The sequence below is a fragment of the Python bivittatus genome, unplaced genomic scaffold (assembly GCF_059951505.1).
Source record: "Python bivittatus isolate LINGU-HERP-01145 unplaced genomic scaffold, Pbiv_v1 ctg000560_np1212, whole genome shotgun sequence".
NCBI lineage: Eukaryota > Metazoa > Chordata > Lepidosauria > Squamata > Pythonidae > Python > Python bivittatus.
The window spans coordinates 4,799,398-4,815,270 of record NW_028277083.1 but is presented as its reverse complement, the minus strand read 5'-3'; the positions used below and the strand labels follow the sequence as shown (position 1 = coordinate 4,815,270).

At 46.6% G+C, this 15,873-nt stretch overlaps 1 protein-coding gene across 1 annotated transcript in view; it reads left to right on the top strand.

Annotated features, from left to right (window-relative positions):
* Positions 1-8,986: 8,986 nt before the first annotated feature.
* Positions 8,987-15,873, top strand: part of MAP2K3 (mitogen-activated protein kinase kinase 3) — a 48,765-nt gene continuing 41,878 nt past the window's right edge. The window contains exon 1 of the mRNA XM_088148027.1: positions 8,987-9,166. Coding sequence (XP_088004153.1) covers positions 9,151-9,166 — 16 coding nt within the window. The 5' untranslated portion in view covers positions 8,987-9,150. The remainder of the gene's footprint in view (positions 9,167-15,873) is intronic.

Below are 15,873 nucleotides of genomic sequence, written 5' to 3'. Positions count from 1 at the left end.
CCCTCTGGAATGAGGTTGCCCCAGAGATCTGTGGAGCTCCCACCCTGATGATGTTCTGGAAGTCTTTAAAAATTTGGCTCTTCACTCAGGCCCTGGCTGGTTGTTTGCTATGATCTATACAGTGTTTCTCAACCTTGGCAACTTGAAGATGGGGTGGACTCCAACTCCTAGAACTCTCCAGCCAGCAATGCTGGCTGGAGAATTCTGGGAGTTGAAGTCCACCCATCTTCAAGTTGCTAAGGTTGAGAAACACTGCTCTACACACATCCCTTTGGTGACACGAGCCATGGACTGGTAGGATCTCCAACTCCAACTCTCCCAATTAACCCAGTAACCCAGGTCCCTAAGCATGTCCTTCTCTACAGTGGAAAATTCCTCGTCCATGACCTCAGACATTCCTCCTCCATTCAGTTATAAAAATTTCCACAACATGTCCCATTCTGGAGAAATCAAAAATAAGTTTGCATCTACACTCAGTTGCCCCCTCCCACCCTCCCCATGCTGGCTGGAGAATTTTGGGAGTTGAAGTCCACACATCTTAAAGTTACCAAGGTTGAGAAACTCTGGTCTATGGTGTGTGGTTTGTCCAAACACATAGGTTCCCCTTTTTAATGTTTTCTGTTTTTAAGGGTAAGCTGCCCAAATTGTTCTGAAATCAGATGGCTTCTAAAATAACAACAACAACATCTGCTTTGACTTCAGCTCCTGGTGATGAGAACATGGACACAACTGGGCAATGTCATTCTGGAGTCTGGTAGCCTCTAAATGAAATAAAAGTAGTAGTGGTACTAATATCTGCTTTAAAGTTGAGTTGACTTCAACTCCTGGTGCTGAGAACATGGACACAACTGTGTAATTTTTATGGCAAACATGGAATCAGTTTGCTACTGTTTGGGGGATTTTTTTTTTTTAACTCCCCATCTAGGCAACAGGCTTGGAATTTTCTGGTGGATTAACCAGCTCTTACCTTGCTCAGCTGGTTTCAAGATGAGCCAATGTTGGTTAAGTGCTGCCAGAAAGGACGGGGGGGGGGAGGAAGGGGGGAACAGCTATTCTAAAATTGACACTGATGGGAGGGAACAACAGAGGGAGGGAACGGAAAGGAAGGAAAGGCAAAGAGGAACATGTACGTTCATGGAGATTATTGTAGTACCCGCTCCTTAGAGAGATCAGATTTTAATGCTCTGGGCATTTGAAAGGAAACGTGGCCCGAACTGATGCCATTGTGTGAGTTCCTGCCAGAGATTAACTGAAAGAAATGCAAATCCTAGAAAACATGACTCATAATGGCAACCGATTCTAAGAAGGAAATCAGAATTAGGAAGGCAGAATCTTTACTGAGTTTTTCACCCCTTGAATCAGCTTTTCATTGAACCTATGATTTATATTACTAATAACTTCAGTGGACAGATTTGCCCAACCACCCACAAGCCAAACCCTGGTTTCTTGATGATCTGGACCAGTGTTGCTCAACCTTGGTGCCAATCTGACTCCCTCACCAACCCTTTGAGGCAGGTTGTGGAGAGACAATGGCTAGGCTCACACCTAATGCTAAATCATGGTTTATTTCAACTACAGATTGCTGGAGGGCTGGTCACACAATGCATTAAGCCAAGAAACAGGGTTTCGAATCCCAAAGGCTGAATTTGCACACCATGCGAAGCCAAAAACAAATAATCACATGGTGGCTTAGGGGTGGAAGAACTCAGATTCTGACCCAAACTTGTGAACTCAGCTAGTGAGCAGCCTCTTAGATGTCTCTTGCTTGGGGTGTTGCATAAACCTAGCCCAGTTACAGTTCATGCAGTAAACCAACCAACCCCAGCCTAGGGCACTGAGTGAACATTTTATTGATTTGTTAAAAGTATATTGCTGCCCATCTCATATATTTGAGATAGAAACTAAAAAAACTAAAACAGCAAAAAACTATATAGCCTCCCATCTCATATGGCTGGGGAATTCTGGGAGATGAAGTCCACACATCTCAAGTTTCCAAAGTTAAGAAACATTGGTTTAGTGTATTGTGCAATATCCCCAAACTGATTTAATCCAGTCAATGGGGTTGTAGGGACACAATCCTTCTGTCTAGACCAGGGTTTCTCAACCTTGGCCACTTTAAGACGTGTAGACTTCAACTCCCAGAATTCCCCAGCCAGAATTCTGGCTGGGGAATTCTGGGAGTTGAAGTCCACACGTCTTAAAGTGGCCAAGGTTGAGAAACCCTGGTCTAGATAGTTCCTAAAGTGTTTTGTTTAAATTCAAGTGTATTCTTTATTATGTTATCCTCTTTGTCTTCTAAAAATAATTTAAACCTTGGAACTGTCTTATGGGATGTGTGAATGCCTGCACTTTGATAGCTGCAATATTGATCATGCCCAATGCTTTTTTTTTTTTACGCCTTTTTAAATTACAAGCTGTTTTTATTTATTGCAGACCGACGAGTAGGATGCAAATTTTAAGCCAACTGAAGTACGCTACAGGGCGGGGTGAACTTCCTTTATATTTTTTGTGTGTTTAGGGAATGGCTGTGACGCTGGGTCCCAAGTGGAGTTATATCCAACCTACAGAACAAGCCTTTTCCATCACCCATCCCGCAAAGGGCTTGGCATTATTCTCTCCCACTGTGCGGACATTCTTTAGGAATTTCATTAGAAAGAATGTCAGGAATGGAAGTGGGTGGAGAGAGAAAGCCTCCAGCATCTGTCTGCTGTTTACTCATGCAATTAATTGATTCTCTCTTTTCCTACAAGGCCACCAGACCTGCAGACATGGAAGGGAGAGTGTCCATTTCTTTGAAGATCACTCGATTGCTTTCTCCTAAAATAAATCCACCATCTTGCATGCATCCTCACCAAGAATACTGAGAGACAGTGTAGGAATATCCAGCAGGTTAACATTGGAGGGTTCAGCCACTGAAACTCTGCCAAAAGTATCATGACAGATGGGTTCATGATGGGAAGCTACGTGGAATTTGATTTACCAGACTTGGCAGTCTGAGTGGCCTCAGTCACCTGGATTTAACTGTCCTTTTCAAGGAGATAAGTCTACTTTATGGAGGCGTACAGGACCAAAGGCTAGTACTCTTGATGGCTATATATTATCCTTGATATATGGTAAGAAATGTGAATATGACCATGAGCAGGAACGTTTGTGGGCTTCCCACTGGCATCTAGTTGACTATTATGGGAAATGAGTGGGATTGCACAGGGGTGGGTTTGTCCAGCTTGGTGCTGTCAAATTGTGCTGAGCCTCAGATCCTATTGTCCTTTGCGAAGAGGGTGAACATTGGCACCTAATACAGTTGGAGAACATCAAATTGGAGGAAGTTAAATCACTCTAATCCAGAACGACTTTCCTTATACATTAATTTCTTAGGAGGATCCAATCTGCCTTGCCTCAGAGCTGGTTCACAACGTTCTACCACCTGGGGTGGAAAACAAAGTGCCACCTCTTTCATCACTCTCAGCTTGGATTTGGGGCTGAAACCTCCTGCAGGAAGCAGGAAGCAGAAGAGGTCAAATCAGGTGGCTGACATGCCCAGTTCTGTCTTCTAACTTCTCAATGACAGCTTCCTTTGCATCAGTCACTGATGCCAATGGAGGCTACCTGAGAAGACCTCCTGAGGAGATTCTGCCAAATGCTGGTGCTGACCTTCAGATCCTGTGAGCACTTGTGGAGTCTTAGAAGGACAACCAGACTCCTGTTCCCAGTGTTGAGTCAACTCATCTGGGCTGAGGAAAAGATCCACAAGATATTTTGCCAAGCATTTTCAATGTGATCTTCAGAGAGATCGTTAAAACTGCCACTGCACATTGCCATCATAAGTAGAAAAGTGTAACCAAGAAATGTAGGTTAAGAGCCACATTGATTTGCATCCAATTCCTTCCTTACCTGGAGTGTCCCTGATAGCTGAAACACCTGTTGGTACTTCCTGGATATCTCTCCCAGGCTCCAAGACATTATTCCAAAATGAGAATCATCTGAACATTACAATTCCAAGGCCATCAATGAGAGACTTTGGGTTTTGATTTCTCCATCTCCCCCCCCCCCCCATTTCTTGATTTGATTTGTGCCTGCTGCAATCAATTGGACTTTGGGCAGTTAACAAAAATAGAAACATGAACAAGAATAGCATAGATCAGGTGTGTCTGCTCAGACTAAAAATGAATAAAAGTCATGAAAAGAAATACCCCTCCAAGTAACATGATGTAACATGATGAGTAACAAATTCAGTGGCTGGATTTTGTAACTTCTCGCTCACTGGCCACTAGGGGGCAGAATGAACACAACAGAAAAGAGCTTTAATTTTTATTTTTTTTTAAGCAATACAGTACTTGACTTTTCTGTCTTTGCAATAAAGATCCCAATTCCATCCTAAGTAGGCTGGGAAAGTTACAAGGTATAGGTGGAATTATGGTAGTCCCAATGGCTGAGGATGGACCTCCCCCCATAATCTGTACTGAACAAGGAACTTCTCAGTTTTCCATCCGCTTTACCTGTTGGAAAGTGGCTTGTGGAAAAGCAAAGAACACCGTGCACAGAAGGAGCAAGAGCAGAAATCCCTGGGTGCATCACAGGTATTTCTAGTGAGGTAGAAATCCACATGGTTTGAACGCTTGAGTCGCTAAGCCTGCCCATTGCTTAAAATCATGGCTTGTTGAGCAGGTTACAATTGGCTGGGTCCACATGTTGCTCTAAGTCAGGATTGGTTTAACTCTGCTTTCTTAACCAAGCCAGCACAATTGGTTGAAATCATCTTCCATAATCAGCCCAAGTTCAACCCATCCTGGTTGGATGTTGTCAGCCTTACCAGGGAGACCAGACAGAAAACGCAGCATCTCCTTGACAGCCCAAGAAACTAGGGAGGGCCCCTTCTGGGCTTCTTTCTCCACCCATTATGCAGCTGTGGGCCGTGCCATCTCTTATCTGGCCGTTCCCTTGGCAGCGTCTCTTTGCCCCGTCTCTCAAGGCCTTTCTCACATGCCATTCCAGATCTGCCCAACCTAACCAAGCCACGTTACCGCGCCTTGTGAACCTCCGTATTCAAGCAGTCGTCCCATCAGGGTGGGGACAACCCAACCGGAGTGACTGAGATTAAATCTACCTTGTTTTCCTGGGAGGAGTCCCAGGGGAATCGACCTGTCAGTGGGGATTCCCTCTGATGCAAACACCAAGGGGCTTTTCTAGGGACCACAGCAGATGGTGAAGTTTATCTTGCCGCCCCATCCCGCCTGCTGCAAAGCCCAGTCATGAGATCGCCTCCCCCCACCAAAAAAGCAAAAACAAAAATCCCTTCGTGAATTCTGGCTTCATTTCTTTGCCAACCGCCTCCTTCTCTGTTGGCCTTTTCCCATCTTGGCAGGCTTCCTGTGTGTGTAATTGGTGACACCAATTTGTAATCAAACAGTTTCTTTTGCTCTTCTGTTCCTTTTCTTCCTTGTTGTTGTGGTGAGCTAATCCACACCCACAGCCTCCATCCCAACATTTCCAGCTGTAGATTCACACTCGCTCCCTGATTTTTTTTCTTCTTCCTGGCACTTCCTCATTCCGTTCTACCCGTCCCGATAAGGAGGCCGGGTGTTTGTTCACAGGGGCTGAATGGCTGAGCTGCAGTCGGCCAGGGTGGCACGTGTCCAACCCTGTTTCGGGGTTGACAAATCACCGTGGTTGGGTTTACGCAACTCATCCAGGGCCGGAGAGGCAAATCAACCCATGGCTTAGCAGGCTGGGTGCACCATTTTTCTCCAGCCACGATCCATGCACGGCCTCTCGTGGGCAGAGCCAAGAGGCATAAGCTCCGTTTGGTTGGATCCTGTTCATTAAAATTTAAATAGTGTGGGAAGGAGGACTTCTCAGTCATGGATTTGATAGTGTCCCCCTTTTGTCAAATGGAAAAGGACAATTTGGCTACGCCTCAAAGGCCACACCCAAGCCTCTGGCAGTACAGCTTTGCACACCGGGTGACCTCAGCTGAAGCATGAAGACCCACTTGCCGGCTTGATCTGGAATCCTCATTTTGCACAACTGGCCTGGGTGTGCAAGAGAAGCCTGCATTCAGCTGCAGGTGGGCTCAGAGTTAGGAGGCAGCTGAGGAAGGCGAGATTCTGGCCTTTCCCTTAGACTTATCTTTGCTAGAAATCTGAGGTTTCCTCTGCGTGTGCAGAGTTTCGTATTTGCAAGATGTCTTCTGCTTGGTGCCCAGGTTTTGCCATGACTGTGCAAAGACTTCAGGTAAATTCAGCTTGCAGATTCCGTGAGCGAGAAGACTTCGCTTAAAATATCTGCCTGTTTCCTATTACGTAGTTTTTAAAAAAATTCCTTACTTGCATTTTGATAACCTGTGTTCAACGGGGAATTATTGTGGGGCAGATTGGTATCACCAATATAACCTTTTGCCCATGATGACTGAGTAGGTGGCAGCTTTTAAGGACCTTCCTGCTTCCTTTGTGGCATTTATTATATATTATTATTATAAAATATATTTTTTATAATAAATGTATATAATATTTATTTATTGCTGCTTTCTCTTCAAGAAACTCAACCCGGCCTGCCTCCTTGTCTCCATGTCATCTGGTTGGTGCATTGTGCTAAGTCATCTTTTGCTGAAGCCAGGACTGGTTGAATTCACACAACTTGCTAACCCCCCATCATGGTTTACAAAGCACCATGGCCTGGCTTCATAGTTAGCACAAACCCAAGAAATCGCTTAAGACAACATGTGAATCCAGTCTGACTGTGCTTGCGCTGAACTGCAAACTAGGCCAGATAATTCTAGCTCCAGGTATCATGTGAACTCAAGTCATGTGGTCACATTTTGACTATAACCATGGCTAAGTGCATTGTGTGAAACCTTGAAATGGGAGGAAGCTGCACCACTGATTTTCATTTATAGCAGTTGGGGGACTATGTGAGGTTCTGGAAGGCTGAGTTTTCTATTCTTCTTCTATACTTCTGTTCCAGTGTTTCTCAACCTCAGCAACTTTAAGCTGTGTGGACTTTAAGCTGTGTGGACTTCAACTCCCAGAATTCTACAGCCAGCATGCTGGCTGTGGAACTCTGGGAGTTGAAGTCCATACAGCTTAAAGTTGCTAAGGTTGAGAAACATCATTCTTTTGTTCTATTGTATTGAGCTGTAACCAGAAACTCTTGAAAGTGCCAAGTTCACCTGTTGGAATGATGCTTCCAAAACATCCAAGACTACTTTGGGATGAGTAACGAGGAAGACAGTGAATCCTGGGACAACTTGACATTTTGTTCAGTTATGCTTCACTTTAGGAAGTGGAAGTTCCAAGGTGAGGCAACATTGCCATCAGATGATGCGTTCTTGCCCCAGGTGGGTACAGCTTTAACAGGTGGGACGTCAAACATCTGGACCCAACTCAGACTCCTTCTGCAACACTCACAGTACGTTTCATCTCAACGCAACGCAAGTTTTGAATGAATTCCTTGCAGGTGGTAAGAGTGCACGGATGCCTTCAAAGGACGCTGCTGGAGCAAATGGCTGAGAATGCTGTGGGAATGTCAGAAGAAATCATTCAGCGCTAAATGAAATAAATCGGAATACTCTTAGGAAGCCCTAACGATGGAGCCAAAGCTTATATTTTGGATCCAAAACCTGAAGGCACGAGGTACTGGAGAAGACGCTGATGTGTGGAAATCAAACAGAGGTTGAAGGAAGACAAGATAGTCAGATGATGGCTCAAAGAAGCGAACTGATAGACATTCCTGGCCTAATGAAGTCCACTGAATCATGGAGACTTACTTAGAAGCTATTGAATGATATGGCTCTAAACCCTACAGAAACCATTGCTGCGTAAGCAAGAGTGTATCATCTACATCTCAATATATTCGCAGCATCTCTCTGTTCCAAGTTGTTTTTTAGCACATGACATGCTGGCGTATTGCACGCTAAGCCCCCCCCCCCCAACCTTTAAACCTGACCCGTCCTCGACAAGTCTGGGGTCAAACGACACAGCAACGGGCACGGAAGAGCCCTGTCCTGGTTCAGTCATGCTAATGGCACTTGCATCGAGACAGGGCCCTTCTCCCCCCCGCTCCCGGGAAATGGAGGACACGCTCCAGTCTGAAGAGAGGATGAGGGTAAGAAACAGGTCTGGAGGGAGAAGGGGGATTAGAAAACAGATCAGTGGGAAATTAAATTCAGGAGGCGCAAGTCGTTTAATCATCCACTGGAAGTAGCCATTCAGAGAACAGGAGCAGGGTGTGGCAAGCTGATTAATTCTCCAAATTCCTTGCCTGTTGTTGAGTTTGAATTTCACATAGCAACCTGAAACTAAATAGACACTTGTTATGGGATTGAAGGTGCCTGCCCTTTTTCTCCCCCCCACTCCACAAAATCAACCCTGTGTCGCAGCCCGGCTCTGGGGCCAAGGGGGTCCCCGCAGCTCCACGGGGTGCTTCCCAGTTCAAACCAGGAGTGGCGGCAGCCTGTTGCATGAACCTAAGCCAAGATGGTTTGATCAACAACCCACAGTGGATGAACAAACCCCAGATGCAGGGGGGCAGGACTGCAACCCCAAACCCCGCAGCAGCCGGGGACTGGAAAGGGGTGCCCGCGCCTCCTGCGCAGGGGAGCGGTGCCCAGCGCGAGGGCTTGGACCAACCCGGGTCCCCCTCGCGCTGCGCCACGCAAGGCAGCCGATGGGGGCTCGGCGCACCGACCGCGACTGGGCAAACGGAGGCAGGCGCTGGGGCGGGCGCGGTGCCCCAGCCGGGCTGGCAGCCGAGGGGAAGCCCGAGGCCGGCGCATCCTGCCAGGCGCGTCACGGGCTCGCCGCCCCGCAGAGAAGCGCCCGGGCGGCTGGAATTTCCTCCCCGGGTCACCTGGGCGAGAAGCCTCGGGACCCGGGCAGGAGGCGGAGGCGGAGGGGCGGAGGGGCGGGGCGGGGAGACCCCGCCCCTCGCGGGGGTGAGCCAATGGGGCGCGAAGCGGGGCGGGGCCGCGGCTTTTAGGGGTGGGGGTCGCCCGCCGTCGGCTCAGATCGCGCGGCGCTCGCGGGCGGCGGGGAGCTGCGGCCGGAGCGCCTGGAGATGCCCCGCGGCTGCGCTCCGCGGCGCCTGGACTCTTCCTGCTGCCTCACCTGCGCGCTCGGCCGGCTCTGAGCCGGGGCGGATCGCGGCGGCGCAGCCATGTCCCTGCCCAAAGGTAAGCGGGCGGCATCACTCCCCGCCGGGCGCCGCGCAGCCCCCGCGCCCGAGGCCCCGCCGCCCTCCGGGGCTCGCTCGAGGCCGGGAGCCGCGCGAACCCCCGGCGCGAGCGGAAAGCAGCCCCACATTCACACACACACACACACACACACACACACACACACACATATGCCGCGAAGCTGGGCTCACGCTCGCCTGGAGCGCTGTCTGACGGCAGCCGCGGAGCCTGCAAGGGCAGGCGTCCGGCGGCCGTGTGAACCGCGCAGCGCAGCCTTGCGGGGGTTGCGCGGCCGGGCGCTCGGGCGCGGGGTTGAAAGGAAGCCAAACATCTGGGCGCAGGGGGAAGCCGGGCCTCGGCTGGACTTCGTGCAGAGTTTCTCCCGGTTTGGGGAGGGGGGAGAGGGAAGAAAGAGGGTCTTTCTGCCGTCGTTTAGCATCCGGGCTCGCTCTTCATTGAGTCCTAAAATTAAGCGATTTTCGGGGGGTGCGTGGAACGGGAAAGCCGGGGCCCACCGCCCCCGGGGCTTGCTGCTCCCCGATGAATTAAGTTTAGCAGGTTGTCTGAACTCCGCTTCTAATCGCCCGGCTGAGCGTGTTCCGCTCTGAACTCCCGGCGATGGCGTGGCTGGTTTAAGAGGTTGACCTCGGATGGCCCAGAGGTTGGCCCTTGTTTATTACTATGCAGATTGTGCGGTGATTCTCCCCACGGCGTTGGGGCCCACGCTGAGAAAACAGAAAATCCTGGCGGGTGGGTTTGAATGTTGCTGCTGCTTCTGTAATGCAAAGTTCCGTTTTTCTAGTAGTGTCTTTTCATCGAGAGGATCCCAGGTTGTTTCCTATAACTCGGGTTTTTCCAGCTTGGGGGCTGTGGGAGTTCCAGGCACAACACACCTGGTTGGAAGAAAGCTACTCCCAGGGCAGCTCTGAGAAACAACTGGGTGCCAAAATCCCATTTGCGAGTCGCAAGATCCCAGAAAGGTCTGGTTTGGTTTGGAATCCGCTGCCAGGTTGTATGTATACATGGAGGGAGGACCGCTGAAATTTTAAGAGCTTCTGGAATGATGGTCCTGTGATTATGTGTAATCAAGTCCGTGTCAACTTTTAGTGACCACATAGATCTTCTCCTGATGTGTCCTGAAGGGCCAGACTGGGGACAGCTCATCCTTGAGAAGCTCTATCTATGCAGCGTAATTGAGTCCCTCTACCTTATTTTATTTATTTATTATTTCAAATTTAGTCACCGCCCATCTCACTCAGAGAGCGACTCTGGGCGGTTTATAACAACAAGAATAAAAACACCATTTAAAACACAGTAAGAACAGCCTTCATAAATAAATAATAGAATCCAAGGAATTGGTGGTGTATAATAAGTTACCGACCTACGGGAGCGTCTTCAGGGTGCCAACCGTCCCCAGGGTTGGTTACCCCTCCTCAAACCCCATGCAAGCTGGCAGAGCCAGGTCGTCACTCCTTTCCAGAAGGCCAGGAGAGTGGGATTGCTGCTGGTTGTCCTCTCCTTCCCTTTGGTTCCACCTTTCTCAGCGTTACAGACTTCTCAAGAGAGCTGGGCCTTCGTGTTGATTGATTATATGCCATCAAGTCAGTGTTGACTCTTAGTGACCACAGAGATAGATTTTCTCCACGACAATCTGTCCCCAACCTGGTCCTTCAGGTCTTCCAACGGTGCCCCCATCGCCACTATAACTGAGTCCCTCCACCTTGCTGCTGGTTATCCTCTACTCTTTCCTTCCACCTTTCTCAGTGTTGTAGACTTCTCAAGAAAGCTAGGTGAATGACTTTAATAAGGCATTTAACTTGAGACCTGGTGTTTGCTTTTGAGAGGTGAAAGCTGGATTGCGCTTTAGGCAGGCTCTAAGTAATTTTAGATAGTGCGTTTGATTTTGTGTATTTCTTATTTGCTGTGACATAAAAAGAGTTTGTAGCTGCTGCTTTTCTGGAAATAAGCGTGTTCACTCCAGCGAGATAAAATCCTAAATCGCAAAATGAATGCAAAAATGGTTAATACATTTCTAGTTTTTATTCCAAATTGATTTGTGCTAGGTGAACTTCCCCAAGAGGGTATATTGGACTTCAGCATCCATGATATGCAACAACAGGTGAAATCCGGTGGGTCCACAGAGCTATCAAGTTGGGAAGAGGTGTAAATGCAGGCCTCAGTTTCCCTTTCTGAAATATATATACACGCACACAATCATTGGTTTCTTTACTTTGAAAGAGTAAGTGAAAAACAGAGGTTAAAGCAATTTATAAAAAGCCTGGAAAATGAATTGTAACTGCTCTTTATGTCAGTGTTTCTCGAGCTCAGCCACTTTAGGATGAGTGGACTTCAACTCCCAGAATTCCCCAGCCAGCATGCTGGGGAATTCTGGGAGTTGAAGTCCACTCATCTTAAAGTGGCTGAGCTCAAGAAACACTGTTTTATTTCTCACTTCTTCTAAACTAAAGAGACCAAGGTTCTTGGTGCAATTGACAAAATAAACCTTAGTGTTTCACACAAATCACCAAGCATCTTTTTGACAGAGCAAACCTAAGAATAGAATGAAGTGGTATTGTGTAAGAGCCAGGAAGCCCGACTTTATCCGAGGCCTAAAACTCAGCTGAATTAAAAAAAAAAAGATTGTCGCTTTTGCATAACATTCAGGAGAATAAAAACCAGTTCGATCTCTAATGTATGGATTTGAAATAAGTGCCTATGTGTATTGATTCAAATGCATTAAGAACCCCTCTGATGTCGTAGTTAATGAACTGGATGTGAAGCTGCTTAATTTCGTTTTAATGAGGCATAATCCTTCAATCCAGTCTTCCTCGTTTCTGGAAGACGGTGGCTGAAGTTCCTGGAAGATGATTGAAGCTTAGGAGCTGATACCTGGCCAAGTAGCATCACTGAGCACACCCTGTCTGATCTGCTAAAACTAAGGCTTGTCCGAACCCAGTGAAAACTTGGATGAGAGATCCTGACGTTGAAATGGGGCACTGGAAAAAAAAAACCCTAGAAGAAAACAGTGACAACAGGGATGTTCTGTTCAGTTGCCAGGAGTGACATTTCATTGGAAGGAGACTTTATTTTTGTTTAAAGGCTGACAGATTGATTAGGGCCTAATTCGCTGCCTCTGCTCCTCCTTGGGAATTTGCACCGATGCAAAGAGGCAATGTTGGTAGACTCTGCTGCGTGGTCATATTTCATTTTGCTAGGTCTGTGGCAGTAGGGTGGGGAGGACACCAAGAGGCACATTTATGTTTCTGCTGTTATCGCGGGCTGCGGAAGTGTTGTCCTGAAGCGTCTTCGAGCCATGCGTCCACTTCGGTGGGATGGGTAGCGGGCGTCGCGCTTTGATAGCAACGCTTGCCCGTGGGACTGCTGTAAATGATGGTGGGTGCAGTAGAAGGTGCCCAAAGTTTGTAGTTAGCCCCTCTACCCTCTTCAAGTGAAAGTTGTTTTCCCCCCCGCCTCCTTGGGGGGTACAGGTGACAATCCAGTCATCTGGGAGCCCTTGAGAGACGCTGTGACTGCATTAAGAAGCACGTGTTGGACATCTGTGCAAAATTAGTCCAGAAGTAGACAAAGGATTGAGCTGAAGGCATCGATCAGTTTCGGGGCAATCTCAGGGATTTTCAACAGCTTGGATTAAATTGGAGGAGTGGTTTTTTTGTTTTTTTGTTTTTTTTAATAAACTGGGTGGTGTTGAAGATCCATCAGCACAGTTCCGGTGCAAGACTCAACAAGGATCTGACATTCATCCCCATTGTCTTTTGCATGATGAATATTACCTTGATGTTTTTTAAACAAAGTCTTGGAAAGGTAAAATTCTCTCCCCTCTGGAGTTTGTAGATCTCCCTCCTTGGCCAGCCTTATTGTTATGTTGTCCTTGTTATTAATATTCCAGCTACTGAGGTTTCTCAGCTGCTGTTTATAGTAAGGCAATTTATTAGCGAAGGAGGAAGCAATCAGCGAGTAAGAACATTGTAGGAGGAGAGTTTATAGTAGCCAAAATTGGAAGGAGGCTGGGAGTGCCTTTTTCGACCCACACATTGTATTAAAAGGCAGAAGCCTAAAGCGGATTGTAATCTGCAGAAAGGGTCGATGAACGAAAGCAAAGACCGTTTTTTGTTGAACAGATTTCACTTCTGGCTCTTGGATTGACATTCTGCTGGACTGTGAAGTAGAGATGGTGAATCTGTGATGTTTTCCAAAAGGTGTTGAGCCCAGATCACGTTTTGCCAGTGGCTAATGATCAAGGATGATGGGATTTTAATCCAGCAATGACAGGAAGGCCATGGGGGTTTAGGCTAAACTTTAGAAATAGAGGGGACGCTGAGGGAAGTGCCGATCATTTTGTAGGCCAAAATAAGCAAGGCCTGGGTGGCTACTTTGGAAGTCTTAAAGCTTGAAGAAACACAACTGGGGAACCCCACAAATGGGGGGGGGGCAGAATGTGTTAGGGGTCATGGATTTGGATCTCTGTGTACTGTAGTTGCATCCTGCAAGTTTGGTGACTGCAAACAGACCCACCGCCTCTCTTGAAATTGGACACCACGTTTTGTGGAGTGAAAATGCATTCGATGAGATGGTTGGTCACTGTTGGCTGGGCAGAAAGAAGATCTAGTTTTGTGTTTGTAGCCGATGCAAACAATGCCTGTCTATCTCACAGACACATACTTACCCATGCACACTTTAGGGGAATGTCCTTTGGGATTAAAGTTGGAAAAATATGTTATGATTCATTAATTCCTGCACATCAAAGGCTGGGGAATCCTTTCAAGTCCTTGGTTAATGACTGCAGAGCTCCGAACAGCACATTGTTTGCATAGTTGGGTATAATAGAGTAATTGCTATTTACGTAACTGACTTTGCAAATGTTTCGGTTTTCTCTGTCCAGCTTGCTTGATGGCTACCTATGAGGACTAGTGCTCGGTCACCTGGGGTTACGGTGACCGTATTTTCTTGGAAAACATAAAGGACCAACTAAAAAGGGGGCAAATCTGAAAGAGGTTCATCAGGATAAAAAATGTTGATTGTTTATGGGGATAAGTTTGCTTTGCAAAGGAAAATTCAAGAGCCAAACCGAGAAGTACTTTATGAAAAACCCACATTTTAATAAAAACATCGAAAATCATAGCTAAATTTATTTTAAAAAAACAATTCCATTTCCTTATTTTTTCACGTGAATGGGAGAGGCTGTTCCTGAAGGGGTCCCCTTTGTACGGTAAAAGTTAAATGACCCAAAGAAAGGACAAGAGTGAGTTTTTGAAAAAGGAATAAATCGAAAGGACAGCTTTTTGCAATGAAAGGACTGTCTTTATAGTAAAGAATGCGTGGTCACCCTACCTAGGGTGCATAAATATTTCCTGTCGGCAGCCACACTGGAGACGTTTTTGAAAAGGTGGACAGGTTTTTCGTTCCGTTTTGAGCTACCGAAGGGTGCTGCAAAGGGTGGGCCACGTTCTGGCACCCTAGTCCCATTGAGGTCAGTCGTGCTCTGCTGTCAATGGGTGTAAAATTGCAACCGTAGAAGTGTATGGGCAGGCCGATGACGTGGGAGCGTACCCGTCAATGTCATAGCTTAAGTTTCAGATCTTGTCATCGGTGGAATATGGTTGAAAAGAGATTGCGAGATACACATCCAACAATCTAAATAAAATAAGGGAGGTAGACCCTACCAAGTCACATGTTTTGATATGTTTTGACATATTTAGAAGTATGCTAATTTTAATGATATTGACGTCATATTTGGGTTTGTTGTGAACATCAATGACTAGTGTAAATGTGTTGTTGTCGCGGGGGGGGTGTAGCGGGTTTTGTATCTGGGATTTTTATTCCTGTAAGCCACCCAGAGTCATCGTGAGTTGGGCAGCCATATAAATTGCTTAAATAAATAAATAAAATTGAAATCAGTGAGGGTTGTAATTGTATGTGTGTTTGGTAGAAGTAAGTTTCATTCAGCTCACTGGGGCTTATTTCTGAGTAGTTTAGAATTGCACACTAAGTGTGCGTTTACTGAAACTTGCCCCATGCCGTTGAAGGTTATGGGTGCGTTGCTCCTGGCTTTTGGGTTTAAAACATTTAAAATATCTGCAGCATGAAAAATAGCGTGCGTGCTCTGATGAAATGTTTAGCTTTTTCAGTTCAAGTGAGCATGGAACAAAGTTTTCCTTTGTTGCACGCTTGAGTTGGTTGAGAGCACGAGTTATTTAACCTGCTTTTGATTCACTTTTGTGGTATAAAAAAGCAAACCTCCATGTGATATTTTGTATCCAATTTTCAGATGTTATATATACAACACACATTATATATATTATATATATATTACACACACACACACACACACTTCCTTATTGTACACTTTTGGAGAGGGGGAAGAACAGCACTGCAAAGCCTCAAAGTTCAAAATTTCAAAGGTCATTGCCTTCTAATTTCTGTATGTAATGTGTGGGGGTTTCATTAAAATGCAAGACAGTTTCATGTCACTCCCATCCTAAATAAATCAGAATAAATACGGTACTGGATAGCCTTCCATTTAGAGTGTATAAGTCAACCCCCTTATGCATATCTTAACTTGATGTCCTCTTCCAAAGTAGTGTGGCTGCTCTCTTGTGGCCTGGGTGTGATCCTAATGCGGATTAGTTCTTTATGTGCCCAATTAAATTCTTGGCTGTTTAGTCTCCCAACATCTTTCTCACATGAGG